At 39.2% G+C, this 20,997-nt stretch overlaps 1 protein-coding gene across 1 annotated transcript in view; it reads left to right on the top strand.

Annotated features, from left to right (window-relative positions):
* Positions 1–20,997, top strand: part of LOC121330341 (N-acetyl-beta-glucosaminyl-glycoprotein 4-beta-N-acetylgalactosaminyltransferase 1-like) — a 150,596-nt gene that overhangs the window by 99,526 nt on the left and 30,073 nt on the right. Inside the window, exons 4-7 of the mRNA XM_041276797.1 lie at positions 4,732–4,827; positions 5,186–5,276; positions 5,998–6,098; positions 15,240–15,307. Coding sequence (XP_041132731.1) covers positions 4,732–4,827; positions 5,186–5,276; positions 5,998–6,098; positions 15,240–15,307 — 356 coding nt within the window. The remainder of the gene's footprint in view (positions 1–4,731; positions 4,828–5,185; positions 5,277–5,997; positions 6,099–15,239; positions 15,308–20,997) is intronic.

The following is a 20,997-nucleotide window of genomic DNA, read 5'->3' as shown; positions in this document are numbered from 1 at the left end:
TCCACATGTACAGTCTTGTATGCTACTGTGTCAGGGGAATCCTACTAAAAGTAAGTCAGTGGCAATACTTGAAGTAATTGTAGCTAACAAAATACTGTCATAAGTCTTTGTCATTTTGCACTTCCATTAGCTGCACAGGTTTCAAATGTGCAGGTTTTAAAAATACACATGTTAAAGCAAAGATGTATTTTCATTTTAAAACAGACACCTGGAACTAGCAGTCTTCTGGGTCAAAACATCTATATTAGGTTAAATGTTGTGTCGCACTTCCTTGGTCACTTTACCTGAATTGTCTCCACCCCTTCAACGCCTTCTTTCCTGTTGTTAACGAACCAGCTGCCTCCCCTAATGACTGACGTGTTTTAAAACCAGTAATCTGCTTGAACCTGAAGACAATACTGAGGCGAAATGAACTAGGAAGTGAAACAGTAAAAGACTTCCTGGAAATAAAGCGAGGAAGCTGAAAATGCATTTTTTCTATGACATGTGTTTCACACAAAACTGTGCATTTGAGACTAAATGGAAGTGCATACCAAATACAGCTAATGGAATGATATAGTTACTGACAATTGCTTTAAAGTCTGAGCTGTCTGAACAATCAGGTTCTTTCTGAGTTGGGTACACTGTGATCCAGGTAGTGTACAAGTCACACTTGCAGGTCTTTAATCGATTACCTAAATAATACGTGGACAACCATGGAGGGAAAACTGTTTATCTCAACCAATGTTCCAATCTACAGCAAATGATTTAAAACCTTTTTATTACCCCTTATTAATAGATGTGTCTCACTTTAATGTTAAGCTGTCTTTTGTTGTTCTTTGGCCATCATTAGTAAAAGCTCTGATGAATGTTTTCCATCTCACAGCTGTGCAGGTTGACATATTTAATGGACTGTAATAGGAGAGTTTGCTGCTCTAGTCTTGCCAGCTGTGGCAGCAGGCTGTGTGGTTTAGCAGCCCTGATTTCCAGTGGGAGCTAATTTAGAATTCCCTGGGAGGGAGTGGAGCCAGTCATACAAGCCAAGAGAGGAGGCTCTGTGGCCACCTTAACTGAAACTAAGTAAAATGCCAGATAAAAAAACAAAGGCATAGAAACTTCTTTATACATAAATCCTATTCAACAGAAAAAATACAAAAGAAAAGTTATGACCAAGAGGAAGCCATTTGACCTATCAGTGCACGTCGAGTTTCGAGTTGCTGTTTGATGCCAGAACTTTGCCTACACTTAAGGACCCGAATAACAGCAGCAACAGCTTGGTAACCCAAGCTGTTAAAGTGGCCACCCTCTGACCTGAATCTGTTCCGTGGTCATAGTCTCGGTACTGTGCTTGAAATAGTGATTAGGGTTAACTTTGTCAGCTGCTTTAGGGTTTTGAAAACTTTGATCAATTATCCCTGACCCCACCTTGTTCTAGACTAATTAGGTTCACTTCCATCAATCCATTCTCATAACTCACAGCATTTATCCATGTGGGTAGTCTGCTGGCTCTTTGCTTAGGACTTTCTCCAGATATGTTCTTTTTGTGACCGAGAAGTCCTTTCATTCCTGTTGAAATTTGTACACCGGAGACAAACGATTTGTTAAGCAATTTTATCTTGGCAAGTCAAATTGAGAGTAATAATTGACACTGTGTCACTAATTGACAACTCTGGTTGTCAACACATTTTCAATTGAAAAATTTAGAATAGACAACTGCTCAGTTTTTAGCAATTCAATTTTTCTGCGTGCCTGTGTGTGTTCAGCCAATGACATTGCATTTTCTAATGACCTGATTTCACTCTCAATTTGGCTGAATAGGAAACTATAAAATTAATCTTTTTTTCATGATAGAAAATCATTAATGGATGTTAGATGTGCAGAATATAAATATTGCAATAGAAAGACTTATATCTAATATTTTTGTGAAATCACCACTAGAGTGGGAAGACAAACGGAAGACCCTCCAAACACAGTATTTTGCCTGTTTATGCGGCACAGCCACTCTCTGGTCCACTGTGACAGGGTAGCGGTGCGGCCCCAGGTGGTATCGGCAAGGACAGAGACTCGGAAACAAGGAAGCTGCATTTTAAGCATGGCTGTACGTTTTTAATAAACAAACAAAAATACAAAACAAAACACTGCTGCTCACAGAGCAAAAATAAAAAGTTAAACAAAAACAGGTCACACACACAATAAACAGGAAGTAAATAACAGGCTCAAGGGCCAAAACAAAAGGTTTAAACAAACTCCATAAACCCGTAGGCTGGACATTAGCCTTCACTACCAAGTTTTCAAAATAAACACAAAACAAACACTCACCAAAAAAACTCCTTCCTCCAAACAAAGGATTTTTCAACTTTTTTATACCATGTGACTGGAGCCTAATTATCAGTTAGTCAATTAGCTCCAGCCACACACACATATATTTTGGCAGGGTTAAGAAATTAACCCCATCCCTGCCAACCACCACCAAAACACCACAAAACAATATTGCTTAAAATAATTGTACATTTTCCATTGTGCATGTGGCAGTTGTCAGTTTTTTGTTATTGGATAGAATTGACAAAAAATGCTGGTGTATCTCGGGCCTAGATGTTTCATAGATATTGACTGATATGAAAAATACAATGCGATGACTGATTTCAATTTTTACACGGTAAAATATACTAGTAGTAGTGATTCTGGCATGGTGTTTTAATGGTATCTAGCATATCTCATTTATTTTACAAGACATTTTGCTTTAGGGGGTATATTGTGTGATTTGGGTGATTTTGAAGGGATTAAGCAAATGACGTGACTGGCTGATAAGTGTCCTGGTTGTTTTTAAATTCTTCCTGTACTGACGCAAACATTTTGTGGTGTGTACTAAGGGTTAAAGGGCACCTTCTTGTTGTTGTAGGGGTCCAAATGGCTTCTCCCCAGGTCCTCACAAAGCTATTATTAAAAAAGTGAAATAAGAGAGAAGTAAAAGATAGTTGGGTCCCACTGGAAATAAATAAAGCTGAATGACTGTGGCAAGACTCCTCTGACAGTAAAAAGTTATTAATTTTCTTGGTTCACTGTCACCTTAGGATTCTTGGGGCCATGAGGGCTAAATTGAACTTCAGCCTGCTCACTGAGAATTGTCCAGAAGGGTAGGTTAGCACAATCACTGTCAGTATGAGCTTATATATAGTGACAATATGAGATCATATGGTATTTCTAGTTTAATTACTAGTTTATAACCTTACTGTATAACAGCTTGAATGGAACTTATAGGTAACACTCAGTCCTACTCAGATCTCTGCACACCATACGTGATGCGATTTTTTAATTGCCGACGAGATATTTTCTCAGCGACATGACCGTACACACCAGAAGCGACCCAGAGGCGATGGGACAGGTTTGAAAATTGCCAGATCTATACAACTGTTAAAAATTGCTATTGACAAAACTATGGTCAAGGCTGGTACATATTCGTCTTCTCTGACGGTATTTCAACACATATGGCAATAAGTCATACACACCCGGCTTATCCAGTTCCTTCGAAATGGAGTCCCATATATTGTCTTTGATTCTTTATATTTGCAATGGTCTTTGTCATAAAGCTCTTGCTATTTTTTCAACGGCAAGTATTATTGTTTCCTCTGTGATTTTGGATACTGCTTCACCCTGCTGGACCACATGCATTGAAGCTGTTCTCAGATTGCTTGATGCCTTAGTTGACCTGCTTCAAATTGCAAAAAATAGAATTCAATCCTATTTATTTTGCACGTTCCAGTGTGCCCTGGTGCCATTCCCACATCGCCTGTCGTGTCTCCTGTGGCGTGAAACATACTTATCAAAAGTATAGGTTCTATTAATTTTGTCGCATGGCTGCACAGTTTCACTTGCCGCATCGCATCTGTTGTGTAGCAGTCTTTACAGGTGTGACCACAATGTATTTTATTTGTATGTATTTTGAATGATAAATTTACAATGTTAGGAAGACTCATTGCATGTATAAGCTGCTAATGTATTCAGCCTTTACAGTACGCAGGGTAATAGAAATAGGGTTTTCACAGCAGCAGGGTGGTGTGAATTTTGAATTCTTTGCAGATATCAGTTGATGGGTGTAGAGACTGGAGATTAGAGAGAAAAACTCACATTCTGCAGCCATCAAACATAGTGCTGTAATTGAAGGTGTCGGATATCTCACATTGTTTTCCATAGTTTCATAAATATAGATATCATGAGTTTTATGTTACCTGGTGTCACAAATATAGTATGTACTGTAACCCTTTCAAGTCCTTTAAAGGACCAGTATTCAGCGTTAAAAATCTTTCAGGCAAGCCAATAATGGTATTATTCAGTTGTGTGCAACTAAGCAAAATAAAAAAAAAATAATGAGCAAAATTAATTTAATAAGAAAAAAAGGCGACAAAAGAAACTGTTAGACCCAACTATTAGCAAAAATTACCAGTACAAGTACTGGTATTTATTATTATTATTATTGCCTGTGGTGACAGACATGGAATTGAGAAGTCATTCCCTGCTTTAAGTGATTCTGTCAATTTCGACACTTTATTAGTATGAGTAAGCAAGTAAAAAAGTCCAATACTTCAGTGTATGTGAACTCAGCTGAAGCCAGTATGGGGTAGTTGCTAAACCTTTATTTATAAAACACTTTATGCAGACTCAGCAGAGCAATGGAGAGAACCTTGTCTTACTGCACCATATAGCTCTCCACCCAGAATCCATACTAACAGCCTACCTGCTATGTTTGCTTTGCAGTATAAAGGGCAGGCTAATCTCCATGTGTTTGAAGACTGGTGTGGGTCATCCGTCAATCAGCTGCGAAAGAACCTTCACTTCCCACTCTATCCACATGTGAGTCTGCAGGGAGCTGGGGCTGCTGGTCAGGAGATCTGGAGTCTTGGTCGGACTATCTTATGAAATTTGTTCAATGTAGAATGAGCCATACCTACAACAGGTCTTGATGTTAGTGATTCAATTTCAGAGCAGTCAAAGGGGATCTAGATGACTTAGTCATGCATAATGTGTACCTTGTGATGAATGATTCACTCTTGAGACCATTTGCCTTAATTGTATCAAATGCATTTGTTAAGGGAACTTCTTGCACAAACTGTCAATGCAGATCACACCACATCCAACAGGGTCACTGATTTTTATCATGTGTTGCTTTATATCCTTAGCAGGTGATATGTGTGTTCTCTTTTTATTACAGACCAGGACCGTAGTTAAGAAACTTGCGGTGGCCCCAAAATGGAAAAACTATGGACTACGAATATTCGGATATATTCATCCTTACAGAGATGGTGAGTATCTCCTGGGAAAAAAAAGTTTTCTTCAATTCACTTCATTTAATTTCTAGCAAGACCCCATTTCACACCTCTACAACCGTGCAATGTCTAAAATGTAATGAAATTCCAACCCCATTACATTCAGTGTATATATACAGTACAGGGTGATTCATAATTCTTGCAACATTATTGTTTTGCATTGTTTTCAGTTCTACTTAGATTCCTCAAACAGTGGCCAGATATGTCACAGAGTGTCTCTGTCTTAGACATTTTCCTTTGCATATTATCCTCCACGTATCCTACATTTTTTTTCAGATTTTTCAAATCAGGGCTGGCAAAAAAGGCATGGGTATTTCTACCTATCTTGCACCTTATCTACAGTAGTTAGATAAGCCATAGCATGTACTGTATACCCCAAGTCAAGCCCTGTACATCAAGAAAGAGAGTGAGGACAGCAAGCAAACTAGCAACTTTAATTGATCATCCTTGTAAGGCTCCATGTAGGGATGACAGTACAAATCAATATCATGGCAGAATAGTTCTGGTCTGGCGTGACCTGGCTTAGAGTAGATGAAAACTTCCTTCACCACCTTGGTCTGCCCAATCTCTGCATCTTAGTCTAGCTATAGCCCAATGAGATGCGCATGACCAACAACTTCAACCAAGGTTACCTCAACCTCTTCTGGCAGGACATAGATTAATGCAGGCTTCTTCTTCATGTGTTCTTTTGCGGCAGGCGATTTCCAGTTTGCAGTCTCCTCCGATGATAACTCCGAATTTTGGCTGAGCTCTGACGAAAACCCAGTCAATGCCAGGCTGGTGGTGTACGTTGGGAAGGTAGGAGGCAGGTTTGAACAGTACAAACTGAGGACTATACTATTGATTTAATCAGCTTTGAGCAGTTCAGTGTGAATGCTCATTGTGAATTCTCAGCAGGCTTGCAAATAGGAATTTAAGGCTTTGTGTGATCCAATCACTTGGCTCAGTTGAGATAACTGGACAGTGCTTGACACTGACTTGCTGGACACAGACTTTCCAAGGTAGTTATGGACACTGGGGAAGAGGTGGGTCCTAATAAAGGACTGTTTTAGCGATCGATTATGCTAGATAAATCATCATGGATTGTAATAGTTAAACAATCATTTCGTTCCATTTAAATTAATACTAGTTGACTGAAAATCTGTTAAAGGGAAGACTTCTAATGAGCTGAAAGAAATCCAACCATGCTGTTCTAGGTGGGACCAACCCTGAGCTTAGTGTTATTTAGATCCAAGCAAAAAAGATAGAAAAAGTGATAAATATGATAAAGCTTGCCTTTCTCCTGGTCTTCACACAGGTCATAAAGCCTGTCCTTGTCTTCCATTCCATTATTCTGGATACAAAGCTGTCTGTAAATTAAACTGGCCTTGAAATGGTCACAAGGGCCGCAGTGACAGGCCGCACCTCTCTGTGCCACACAGGCTTAGCTGTAGGCTATTTTAGCATGTGTTAGTTTGAATCTCAATGGGTTGTACAGCTAGCAGTGTGCATCCCCTACAGCAGCAGACAGTTGGACTGTTGGTGATGTAATTACCCTGTGGACCTGCAGCCATCCAGCCTTCACCAGAGTACTGCATTTATATCTTCTTCTAGGCTGAGTCAACCTGTTTGAAAAAAAAAATACTGTAATTTTCTATAGAACTGACCAACATTAGGTATGTATTCCATAGGATTTTGGCTAAATTAGAATGTTTTTCACATGGGAACTGCCCAATGCAGTGGGATCTTTACGAAATATGTTTTAAACACAAAAGACATTGGCCTTGAGATTGAGATTGACCAAATGTTCATGTAAGAACAACAACAAACAATTTGGAAAGAGAAGAGGCAGTTCGACCCAGCAAGGCTGGTGCTGTGCTATTTATTTAAATCTAACATAAAATGTTGTGTGTTCTAGATGTTACTACTTCATAATGTAAACCATCCCTTCTAAAAGTAAACCATAGTAAACGCATAGCAAGGCATAATAAAGCACATTGTAAAGCATAGGAAAGAACAGGGAGGTATGGTAAAGCATATTAATAAACATGGCAAACCAGGGATTTATAGTTAATACATGGTATTACCATGGAAAAAGCATGGTAAAAGTGCAAAAATACCATGGGAAACTTGTATAAGGGATTCCATTCATTTTTTACTCTGCATAAAAAAATGCACTTGTTATACTCTTTTCTGAAATGTATTTTATTGAGCTTTCTTCTTGTGCCTTTCATTATAAATACTCTATGTTAATTTTGAAGTAGTGACATTTAGGATTTTATAAACTTAACCCCCCCCCCCCCCCCCCCCCCCCCTTTTTTTTTCATGGAAGGGTTCCTATTATTACATATGTTTTTAGACCTTCAGTGGGCACAGTAATGGGGGGGGGGGGGGGGGGGGGGGGGGGGGGGGGGGGGGGGGTGGAGTGCGTGGAGTCGCTAGCTTGGTTTTTCCACCAGCATGGCAAAGCACTGCTGCACTGCATCAGACTGCACTGGAGGCTCTTTATTTGAGAGCTTAAACTTTGCAGTAAAGCAAGTCTGATTTAGAGTGGTGGCCATCAGAGGCTTTTAACTGCAATTTTATGTAGGTATCTAGGGGGAATTAGGGAATATTTGTTATTGATTCACTTTACCATAGTCTAGTCTTACTGCACAGACACAAACAGCCCAGACTTTAATGAAGCTCTGACCAAAATAGCACAGACAGATTGTCTTCTTTAGAAACCAGATACGCTGTTTCAGTAACAGAGATTGGAAGTGAGGGACACCAATGCTCCTAACCTTCCAGTTTGTTAGTCTGATACCCAGCTCCTTTCTGTGTACTTGGCTGAGGAAATCCTGTGTTGTTCCAAATCCACATTTGTTTTTAATGTATTACAAAAAGGTAACAGTTAACAGTTTGTAATACAGGTTAGTTGTTGACATAGCAGGTGTGATTACTATACAAAGACATTAAACTAATCCTGCACAAGTAAAATATGGGTTTTTGTAGCTGGTAGCCATCTTGGCTCAAGAGTGGATGAACAGCTTGGAGCCAAGATGGCCACATGTGCGCAGTCACATAGTTTAATTAGAAAAGTGTGGAATGTGGCCAGGTGGTAATTGATTTACTGTTTGTTTATTAACCCCTGGCCACGTGCTGTTTAAAGAGTACAAATAAATGTTTGTTGGCAGCGGCAGTGGAGAGAAGGAGGTGCCAAACCTGAGCAGTGTGGAGAGTAAGAGAGAGAGAAGACTGGAGGAAGCAGGTGTATGCACTGAGATAGCTGAAGCTTGGGTGCTGTTTGTTTTGATGTGTTTGTTTAAACGTTTTGTTTGTAAAGAATACAAGTGTACAAAAGCACTGAACTACAGTCTGGGTTGCTAGTCTTGCCACTGACCAGCTTTGACCCGGAAGCTATGCCACATAAGATAAGCCAAATTTAGATGCCTATTAGCTGCAACACAAAATGTAATTGCATGTTCTTCTGTTTTGTGTGTATTCACTATCATAAAGCCTGATTTTTAATCCACTTTGTAAAACTAGCATAAGCACAATTTTAAATCCGGTGAGAGTAAAAAAAATAAAGACCACACAATCTAAACCAAAACATTAGTAAGCTTTCTGACTGCAATCTTAGTTCTTGCGCTAACATCAAATTAGACCTACTGTGTTGCTATGCTATCTATCATCTCTTTGAGCTAGAGGTTTGGTAAAGCAAATTATATAGCGAGACAGAGAGAGCTGTCCTAATGATTTTGCTATTTTGATGACGCTTCCCACTAAACCCGGAGAAGGCAAATGCAGAAATATTTATTTTTTATATTGCTGCTTGTTAAATGTGACAGCGCTGTAACTTTTTAAATATATAATTTGATGTATTTCTATCCAATTTGAAATGCCCAATTGGAATGTTCCCTCACCACAGAAGTTGACTTACTAACCAGTGGCACCCATTCAATTCCATTCAGTCATCTTTTTTTATATGTCAAACCTAAGCAACAGATACTGCCGAGACACTGAACCTGGGAGGGGAGCCCAGCCTGGGACATCGCTGCCTGGAGACCTCAATTCTCTTCCCTAACCCCAGCCAAGATTGGCAACTGAATTCCGAGTGACAGGGCTTTTACTAGTGGAGTCACTGGGGACCAATTTTTAAATACAACATTTGTGAAATCAGTGCTCATGAAAGGTTAGAGTCAAGTAAGTTTACAGCAGGCACCAAGAGTTGTAGCCAAATTACTAAAAATTAAATTTACAGCAGTAGCACCGAGGATTGGTAATTAGTATTAATGAATTTCAGTTTTTAAATTGTTGTCTAAACCATGAACTCAGTCACAGCTAAACAGTTTCCACTCTTAAAAAGCTCTCAAAAGCAGGTCTGAAATACTTAAATGAACTGTAAGAGATTTGCATTAGCAGTATAAGGATTGGTTTAATTAATATTCATGTGAAGGTGACCTTTAGATAGCTAGGAACATGTTTTCTTTCCTCACAAAAACATTATATCATTTAAGAGCGAAAACAAATGTTTTTGAAGGTCAGATCATGTTTCAGGAGACAAAAGGCAAAATTGTCTTGAAAGTAATAGAGTTGGCAGGTCATAAAAAATATATATGGATGGAGCCATGCCAAAGAACATTGATAGGAAAATAGAGCAGGTTCTGAGATCTCTGAAACAAAGGCTTGGTACAACATGAAAACATGTTTATTTCTTGTTTGTCTTTGAGAAGAGCGTGGGCTATGGGCTAATTAAAGCATGCTTACAAGCGCAACCATATAAATTGGACTTGTGCAGTAATACACTGTCTTAAAAATGAAATATACAAACCATTTAATAGACACTACTGATTATGACTTCTTGTTTGTATAGCGTGTTAGCAGCCTTGGAGAATTACATCCGTTCTAGTAGTTCATAGAGAGATATTAGTATTACAATTTCAAGTGATATTGAATTACGCTTTCTTTTATTATATAGCTCAAGCTCCACCTGAGCTTTTACCAGTACCCTAGATACTTATATCTATCTGGGATATTATATATATATATATATATAATATATATATAGATAATATATTATATATATATATATATATATATAATATATATATATGTGTATATATATATACGTGTGTGTGTGTATACATTAGAGGTCGGCACGGGTAGAAAATCTGGAACTGGGTACCCGCTGTAAAAAATACCCGCGCACCCGGATCTTTTATGGGTAATGATTTAAAAAAAAAAAAAAAGAAAGAAATCATGTTAATGTTTTAAGTGCATGATACATATTTAAATACTATATAGTACACATACATTTCGTCCTTTCAGATCTGTAGACTTGTGTAACCTTTCTCAGTGCTGGAAACCTCTAAATAATAATAATAATATCGCATCATGCTGCAGGATTCTTTGTGACATATATTTGCCATATTCCGCTGCTGTTGTTGTTGTTGTTGTTAACATGGCTGTTATGTTCAGTTTTAAAACTAATACAGCAGTACAGCACCGCTATTACATTATGGACTGTCTCAATAGCTACTGTACCATAAATTGAGCCAGCTGGGTTTTCACGGTAATCACAAAAGAGTTAGTGAGACATGTGTGTCTGTTTGGTTGTAACAATAAAGAGCCATTCCTGATTTCTAAATTCTGTCTTGTGAGTACATAACAATGGCATCCAATCAAAGCATTGGATAGAATTTCTTTACCAAGCAGCAGAAAACGGAATTTGCAAACTCTGCCAAGGAAATATTTCATTCAAAGGAGGAAGCACACTTACTTAATGTGATATTATTATTTATGGATCACAGAGTTATCACTGACATAAACCCACCAGGGTGTTATGTTGTTTTCTTCCTGATTTAGCTCCTGTGAAGAATTGTTGTTATTATTGAGGTGTACTTGCCGCTCGCAGTGTGTTATTGTTTTCTGTTAAACATGGATATCCTGTCAGTTAAGAAAAGGCTTAATGCAAAGCTTGATTTAACATTGTTTTATTACACTGGCCAGAGACCCATGCTTACCCATGTATTGTCATATTTTTTACATTTTCTTTAAATTCTGAAATTAATAAATTGATACCCGGGTAGTAAAGAGAGACCCAGGTAATTTGAAACCTGACTGTGTCATGAAAAAGCATTTGCCCCCTGTCTGATTTTCTGCATTTTTGCATATTTGACACTGAATGTTTTCAGATCTTCAACCAAGCTTTAATATTAGATAAAAGGGACCCTGAGTGAACAAATAACACAAAATTGTGATACTTATTTCATTTATTTATTAAAGAAAGTTATGCAACACCCAATGCCCCCGTGTGAAAAAGTAATCGCCCCCTTAGACTAAATAACTGGTTACGCCACCTTTAGCAGCAATAACTGCAACCAAACGCTTCCTGTAGTTATTGATCAGTCTCTCACAGCGCCATGGAAGAATTTTGCCCCACTCCTTCATGCAGAACTGTTTCAACTCGGTGACATTCAACTCAGTGACATCTGCTCGTTTCAGCTCCTGCCACAACATCTCAATGGGGTTTAGGTCTGGTCTTTCACTAGGCCGTTCCAAAACTTTAAATTTCTTGTTCTTCAACTATTCTGATGTAGACTTGCTTGTTTGTTTCGGATCATTGTTTTGCTGCATGACCCAGCTGCGCTTCAGCTTCAGTTCACGTACGAATGGCCTGACATTTTCCTGTAGAATCTGATACAGAGCAGAATTCATGGTTCCTTCAATGATGGCAAGTCGTCTAGGTCCTGATGCAGCAAGTCATGACACTACCACCACCATGCTTGACCGTTGGTATGAGGTTCTTACTGTGGAATGCAGTGTTTGGTTTTCGTAGCACATAACGGGGCCCATGTTGTCTAAAAAGTTTAATTTTTGACTTCTGTCCATAGAACATTGTTCCAGAACTCTTGAGGATCACCAGGTGCTTTTTGGCAAACTTGAGGTGAGGATTCATGTTCTTCTTAGTGAGCGATGGTTTCTGCCTTGCTACACTGCCATGAATCCCATTTTTGCCTAGTGTCTTTCTGATGGTGAAGTCATGAAAACTGACCTTAGCCGAGGCGAGAGAGGCCTGCAGATCCCTGGATGTTGTTCTAGGGTTCTTTGTGACTTCCTGGACGATTTTTTTTTTTTTACTTTTTCACTGAAGATTGCATGTTTGATTACCTTGCACACCAAACAAATGAAAGAAGCACCAAACTTTGGTGTTTTTTCTCTCAGACTCCCTCTATATACTACTACAACCCACAAAAGATCTGGCCAAATTCAATGTGAAAAATGTGCAAAAAAAGCAGAAAATCAGACAAATCTCTTACAGATAAGTTCAGTAAATTGGTGCTCCATTTCTCAAATATGCCTGACTACCAGCAAAGCAGAAGGTACTAGAATGTCTTGCTGGGTGGAACTGTGAAGGGATTGCAGAATGAACATGGAAATATGGTCTTTGTTGAGCATACTAACACGCTTTCTCTAGTTCACTCAAAGTCGCTGTGTCACAAGGGGTTCCTCTTGTGTTTGCAAATGCCCTACGTCATCTTCCCACAAAGTGAAGCACAACACAACAATACCGGTACTATCACAAAGGAAAAACTGCTGTTGTCCTGTCCTTTTTCCAGTCAGTAGCCCATTGTGTGCCTATTTTCAGTTCTGTTTACCAGCAGGCTTTATTTGGAGCTGCCATTGAGAATGGCCTGAGTGCCATCCTTGTCATGCTCTCTCACCTCTCGTTTGTGTGAAGGCTGTCTCAGCAGACTAATATGAAGTGCAAGATTATCTTTTACGCTTGTTTCAGCAGCATTGTGTTGCCCGAAGACAATGGTGCCTTTATTCACAAACAAACAAAGGCAAGACAACCCTTTATATATATATATAATTTATACACACACGCTTGATCGCTTGGCCTTGTTTCCACATAGGAGGTATGGCTTTTTGGCCGCAAGTCTTCCATGAAGACCACTTCTGACCAGACTTCTCCGGACAGTAGATGGGTGTACCAGGGTCCCACTGTTTTCTGCCAATTCTGAGCTGATGGCACTGCTGGACATCTTCCGATTGCAAAGGGAAGTAAACATGATGTGTTTTTCATCTGCTGCAGTAAGTTTCCTTGGCCGACCACTGCGTCTACGGTCCTCAACGTTGCCTGTTTCTTTGTGCTTCTTCAAAAGAGCTTGGACAACACATCTGGAAACCCCTGTCTGCCTTGAAATTTCTGCCTGGGAGAGACCTTGCTGATGCAGTATAACTACCTTGTGTCTTGTTGCTGTGCTCAGTCTTGCCATGGTGTATGACTTTTGACAGTAAACTGTCTTCAGCAACCTCACCTTGTTAGCTGAGTTTGGCTGTTCCTCACCCAGTTTTATTCCTCCTACACAGATGTTTCTTTTTCAATTAATGATTGTGTTTCAACCTACATATTGAATTGATGATCATTAGCACCTGTTTGGTATAATTGTTTAATCATACACCTGACTATATGCCTACAAAATTCCTGACTTTGTGCAAATGTACCTAGAAGAATTGATGCTGTTTTGAAGGCAAAGGGTGGTCACACCAAATGTGGATTTGATTTAGATTTTTCTTCTGTTCAGTCAGAGTGTCTGCAGGCAACAGTGAAGCATGGTGGAGGTTCCTTGCAAGTTTGGGGCTGCATTTCTACAAATGGAGTTGGGGATTTGGTTAGATTTAATGGTCTCCTCAATGCTGAGAAGTACAGGCAGATACTTATCCATCATGCAGTACCATCAGGGAGGCATCTGATTGGCCCCAAATCTATTCTGCAGCATGACCACGACCCCAAACATACAGCAAAAGTCATTAAGAACTATCTTCACCGTAAAGAAGAACAAGGAGTCTTGGAAGTGATGGTATGGCCCCCACAGAGCCCTGATCTCAACATCATCGAGCCTGTCTGGGATTACATGAAGAGAGAGAAGCAACTGAGGCTGCCTAAATCCACAAAAGAACTGTGGTTAGTTCTCCAAGATGTTTGGGCCAACCTACCTGCCGAGTTCCTTCAAAAACTGTGTGCAAGTGTACCTAGAAGAATTGATGCTGTTTTGAAGGCAAAGGGTGGTCATACCAAATATTGATTTGATGTAGATTTTTCTTCTGTTCACTCACTTTGCATTTTGTTAATTGATAAATATAAACTATTAACATGTCTATTTTTGAAAGCATTCTTACTTTACAGCATTTTTTTCCACCTGCCTAAAACTTTTGCACAGAACTGTGTGTGTATATATATGCACACACACACACACAAATTTGGAATAATTATGATAATGAATCCATCTACTGTCCACAATATTTCTAGCTATTAGCTAATCACAAAAGTTTAACTCATTTTAAATATACATTTTCTAAGGTATACAATACTATAAAATCCAATATAACTAATTTTATAAATAATATACAGACAAAAAAAAAAACAGAAAACTTTTGTGGAAATGGGCTGACCTTCACATGGCTGTTTATTTTGTTAAGCAAATAGAATACATGACATTTATATTGAAATATATAAAAGCGAAGTATTTTGTTTATATAATAAGGATCATTATGGAAAAAAAGTGTGTTTAAACAGCTGATATTTGAGAATTCCTTAGGTTACGCTCAGCATCTGCTTAGCCACACTTCCTAATTTGAAACAGTGTGATTCGCCCAGTCATTCTGTTTTTGGATTTAAATGAATGCAAGATAGATTCTAAATCAGGACCACCGATTATGAAAAAGTAATTTGATGTTAGATCGCTCAACGCTTGTTGTATAAATATTTCTAGTCTAATACTAACGGCCAATGCAATACAATTTCGCACAGATGGTGCAAGGTTTATAGAAAGAGAAGGTTTTGCAAGCACAAGGAGTTTTTGTGGCCATCATTTTAGATCAACGACCACTTCCACGCTGCTCCACACTCAACCACATAAATACAGACTATATCTAAAAATAGCAGCACTGACCTCTTGTTTTGTTTTTCAGCTGGGCTCTGAGTGGACGGCTCCAGGGGAGTTCACCAAGTTTCGATCTCAAGTTTCCAAGTCTGTCCAGTAAGTTACTCAGTAAATTAAAGACCATTTCAAAAGATTATATATATATATATATATATATATATATATATATATATATATATATATATATATATATATATATATATATATATACACACACACACACAAACACACACAGTGCATATAGAAAGTCTACACCCCTTTTCAAAATTTTCACCTTCTGTTGCCTTATAGCCTGGAATTAAAATGCATTAAGTTTTTTGTTTTGTTTTCATTTATCTACACATCCTACCCAACAACTTCTAGAAATTTGTAGAAAATTCATTAAAAAATAAAAACTGAAATACCTTGGTTGGATAAGTGTCCACCCTCCTTGTAATAGCAATCCTAAATTAGCTCAAGTGTAACCAATCGCCTTCAGAATCACACACCAAGTTAAGTGGCCTCCACTTGTGTTGAACTGCAGTGATTCAGCAGTTCCTGTAGGTTCCCTCTGCTAGGTAGTGCCGGGACAAAGTTGTTGAAAGGCACAGATCAGGGGATGGGTATAAAAAAATATCAAAGGCCTTGAATATCCCTTGGAGCATGGTCAAGATGATTATTAAGAAGTGGAAGGTGTATGGCACCACCAAGACCCTGCCTAGATCAGGCCGTCCCTCCAAACTGGATGACCGAGCAAGGAGGAGACTGATCAGAGAGGCTACCAAGAGGCCAATGGCAACTTTTAAAGAGCCACAGGCTTTTATGGCCAAGACTGGTCAAAGTGTGTATGTGATAACAATATCCCAAGCACTCCACAAATCTGGCCTGTATGGTAGGGTGGCAAGAAAGAAGCCATTACTCAAGAAAACCCACCTTGAATCCCGTTTTGAAGTATGCAAAAAAACACCCAGGAGATTCTGTAGCCATGTGGCAAAAAGTTTTGTGGTCTGACGAAACTAAAATGGAACTTTTTGGCCTAAATGCAAAGCATTATGTTTGGCGCAAACCCAACATAGCATATCACCCAAAGAACACCATCCCTACTGTGAAGCATGGTGGTGGCAGCATCATGTTATGGGGATGTTTCTCATCGGCAAGGACTGGGGCATTTGTGAATGAAAATGAATGGAGCAAAGTACAGAGAACTCCTTGAGGGAAAACCTGCTGCCCTCTGCAAGAAAGCTGCAACTGGGACAGAAGTTCACCTTTCAGCATGACAACGACCCAAAGCACACAGCCAAAACTACAGTGGAGTGGCTAAGGAACAAAAAGGTAAATGTCTTTGAGTGGCCCAGTCGCAGCCTGACCTAAATCCAATTGAAAATTTGTGGCATGACTTGAAGATTGCTGTCCATCAATGCTCCCCAAGGAACATGACAGAGCTTGAACAGTTTTGCAAAGAAGAATGGTCAAATATTGCCAAATCTAGGTTTGCAAAGTTGGTAGAGACCTATCCCAGCAGACTCACAGCTGTAATTGCTGCCAAAGGTGCTTCCACCAAGTATTAACTCAGGGGGGTGGAGACTTATCCAATTATGATCTTTCAGTTTAGTATTTTTAATATATATATTTTTTTCTCAATAAAAACTTTTTTCCCTTTAACAGTGTGGAGTATGGTGTGTAGATAAGTGGAAAAAATTCTTATTATAAAACAGTGTATGGATTCATATATATATATATATATATAATTAGTACTGTGCAAAAGTTTTAGGCAGGTGTGAAAAATGCTGGTAAGTAAGAATGCTTTCAAAAATAGACATGTTAATAGGTTATATATACAAAATGGAAAGTGAGTGAACAGAAGAAAAATCTACATCAAATCCATATTTGGTGTGACCACCCTTTGCCTTCAAAACAGCATCAATTCTTCTAGGTGCACTTGCACAAAGTCAGGAATTTTGTAGACATATAGTCAGGTATATGATTAAACAGTTATACCAAACAGGTGCTAATGATCATCAATTCAATATGTAGGTTGAAACACAATCATTAACTGAACCAGAAACAGCTGTGTAGGAGGCATAAAACTGGGTGAGGAACAGCCAAATTCAGCTAACAAGGTGAGGTTGCTAAAGACAGTTTACTTATGGCAAGACTGAGCACAGCGACAAGACACAAGGTAGTTATACTGCATCAACAAGGTCTCTCCCAGGCAGAAATTTCAAGGCAGACAGGGGTTTCCAGATGTGCTGTCCAAGCTCTTTTGAAGAAGCACAAAGAAACAGGCAACGTTGAGGACCGTAGACGCAGTGGTCGGCCAAGGAAACTTACTGCAGCAGATGAAAAACACATTATGCTTACTTCCCTTCGCAATCGGAAGATGTCCAGCAATGCCATCAGCTCAGAATTGGCAGAAAACAGTGGGACCCTGGTACACCCATCTACTGTCCGGAGAAGTCTGGTCAGAAGTGGCCTTCATGGAAGACTTGCGGCCAAAAAGCCATACCTCCGACGTGGAAACAAGGCGAAGCGACTCAACCATGCACGAAAACACAAGAACTGGGGTGCAGAAAAATGGCAGCAGGTGCTCTGGACTGATGAGTCAAAATTTGAAATATTTGGCTGTAGCAGAAGGCAGTTTGTTCGCCGAAGGGCTGGAGAGCGGTACACGAATGAGTGTCTGCAGGCAACAGTGAAGCATGGTGGAGGTTCCTTGCAAGTTTGGGGCTGCATTTCTGCAAATGGAGTTGGGGATTTGGTCAGAATTAATGGTCTCCTCAATGCTGACAAGTACAGGCAGATACTTATCCATCATGCAATACCATCAGGGAGGCATCTGATTGGCCCCAAATTTATTCAGCAGCATGACAACAACCCCAAACATACAGCAAAAGTCATTAAGAACTATCTTCAGCGTAAAGAAGAACAAGGAGTCCTAGAAGTGATGGTATGGCCCCCACAGAGCCCTGATCTTAACATCGAGTCTGTCTGGGATTACATGAAGAGAAAGAAGCAACTGACGCTGCCTAAATCCACAGAAGAACTGTGGTTAGTTCTCCAAGATGTTTGGGCCAACCTACCTGCCGAGTTCCTTCAAAAACTGTGTGCAAGTGTACCTAGAAGAATTGATGCTGTTTTTCACTCACTTTGCATTTTGTTAATTGATAAATATAAACTATTAACATGTCTATTTTTGAAAGCATTCTTACTTTACAGCATTTTTTCACACTTGTCTAAAACTTTTGCACAGTACTGTATACCAAGAAGCAACATTTGTGCAGTCATGATTAAAGTTTCTTATTTTGTTAGCATTACTGAAATGCATAACGTTCTGGTGTACTTGGCTGTTGGAGTGTGTGGTGAATTGGTGTTTGTGCCTCTGCAGGCACAAACTGTTCTAACAGCCTGCTGAGCAGAGTGACTTTGTGCATGAGAAGCCTATCTTAAAGGCTTTTGCTAATCAGGTTATTCTCCTTAATAGCTGGCAGGTGTTCATCCTAAAGGGTTGATTAGTATCTGGCAAATAGCTGGTTTCTTTAATTCAAGCAGAGAAGAGGAGCAGGTTTATAGATTACTACATGGCTGTGATGGATTGTGGGCTTAGCAGGCATTTTGAGGACAGTGCTGCTGCTAGCTAGGAGGTGACTTTAGGGACTCATAGTTCATTGATAGATGTGGAATTGATACAGGTTGATGACTTTTTTTTTTTAGTGTTACTTCATTTTTTAAACTGTATTTTAAATGCTGAATGCAACCAATTTTTCCCCTGATATTTTCCAGGTTATATATAACAGTGCAATATAAAGTAAAGCACACATAGGAAGCTGTGCTGTACTTTATTTTGTTACAAACAATCCAGCATGATTTTATGGATATCCCACAAACACACACTTCCTGGATTGCCATACTGCAATATCACAATGGCTATGAGGTCATTTGAAATTAAAAACAACCATGACATCACATAGCCCATTTAAATGAATAGGATGATCTTTGCCATTGTATAATGTGTGCTGGCAAGGGGACACAGTGCATACTAATCGAATGATAACAATAGTACTTCTGTGACTGGATCTGTTCAGTGCCATCACTTAGCATCTGTAGCTTCAACTCAAAGCAGAGCAAAGCTAAGTGATAGTTAACTCAATATTGGAGCAGAAGAGCACAGAACCACTCAGAATAATGGAGGGAGTATTCTGACGCTTGCCAGGAAATCTCAGTGTAGTTGAACAGAGAAGGCGGCTCTGATACCGCTACTACTCAGCACGCGTGAGATGTATTTTTTAACCATGTGGTTGGTTTTGAATTGCGGATGTATTCACACAGCACTGTGCAATGTGTGATCATCTTTACAGATGCAAATCAAAGCCTGGCTGGCACTCGATTATCCAAAACTCTGGATTAGCCAAGCTAACTTGACTTTGCCCTTTACACCAAAACAATACATCCATGGTTATCAGAACAGCCAGTGTGCCACCAGAGGAGTTTGATAATGGAGTGTTGGTTACCTCAGTTTATTAAGTCATACGTTGAAGTGCAGTGTATTAACCACATTATTGGGAAGCCTCAATGGTCAATTTGAATTATTACAGCGCATCGGAATCTTCAGTGTAACCTCTTTAATATAATCAGATTTTTTTTTTTTTTTTACATATTTGTATATGTGTAGAGAAGAGCTTGTCCAATTGTGTTGAATCTTGTTAGGTCCTTTCTATAGAATAAGTTATTCACCGTAGCATAATCTAGAGGTTCAGTTATTCAGTCATAAAACTGCAAAATTATAAGATATGAAGGAAAAATTATAGCCACCAGTAAAGTGAAAAAAGCTCACCATGATCTATGAATTTCACTGACATGCTTGCTTATTTTACAGAGCCTTTGTTAAACCTTGAGATGCTTGTACATTAAATGATCCCTTGAAGAATTTTCTGTTCAGAAAATAATTGCACCGTAAAACCAGAAACCCTAAAAATACAAAATACCTATCTGGTGTCACCAGAAGAAAGGTATTTGCTTTGTAAAATTCTTATTCCAATACTGTAAGCTCTCACCTGAAATTGTACGCCTATTTACAGAGATACTCAATGGCCTTTATTTTCCCCTGTGGGCAAATTGCTAAATAATTTTTAAATGTAACATGGTCACAGTACATTTTAGAAATGGGTATGATAATGTATCTCATGGAACTTAGAAAATTTGAATAAAGTAATTTAGATCAAAAGAGAACGTTAATTAAAAGGGTCTATTTAAAACCTGTACCAGGCGTGTAAACCTCAGAATAGATATTCTATATTCATTAGAGTATAACAGACTGCACCCTACTATTTAGGACTTCACTGCTTATTTTTATCTAAATGCGCAGATGTTTCTGTTTGAACGCTTAGCCCAGTATATCCACAATGCCATTCAAGAAAGCTGCGAAGCAACAGAAACCATTACACATCGCAAGTTTCTGTAAAGCCAGCCGTGCTTACCAGATTCAAAGTTACACAGTTCAGTCAGCCTTATGGTATAGCAGTGCTGTTGGTTTATGAAGCATGCAGTGTGGTTGTGCAGTGTTATCAAGGCAAAGTTCATAAGAGACAGCCAATTCTAGCGGTTGCCATGGCAACTGGAGAGACAACTTCTGGGCATCTGTGTGGGTGAAGAGCGACAGCTTGGATTAATATCAGCGTGCTTTAGGTAAACCCACCCGCCCACGGCTCGTCTGCTCCAGCCTTCCCAGAGCAGACCTGACGGCTTGGACACAGCTGTCAGCCTCCCAGAAAACAGACAGCACAAGGCAGAGCCTTGCCCCATGCCAGGGA

Source organism: Polyodon spathula, chromosome 17 (assembly GCF_017654505.1).
Source record: "Polyodon spathula isolate WHYD16114869_AA chromosome 17, ASM1765450v1, whole genome shotgun sequence".
Classification (NCBI taxonomy): domain Eukaryota; kingdom Metazoa; phylum Chordata; class Actinopteri; order Acipenseriformes; family Polyodontidae; genus Polyodon; species Polyodon spathula.
This window is presented reverse-complemented; position numbering and strand designations above follow the sequence as displayed.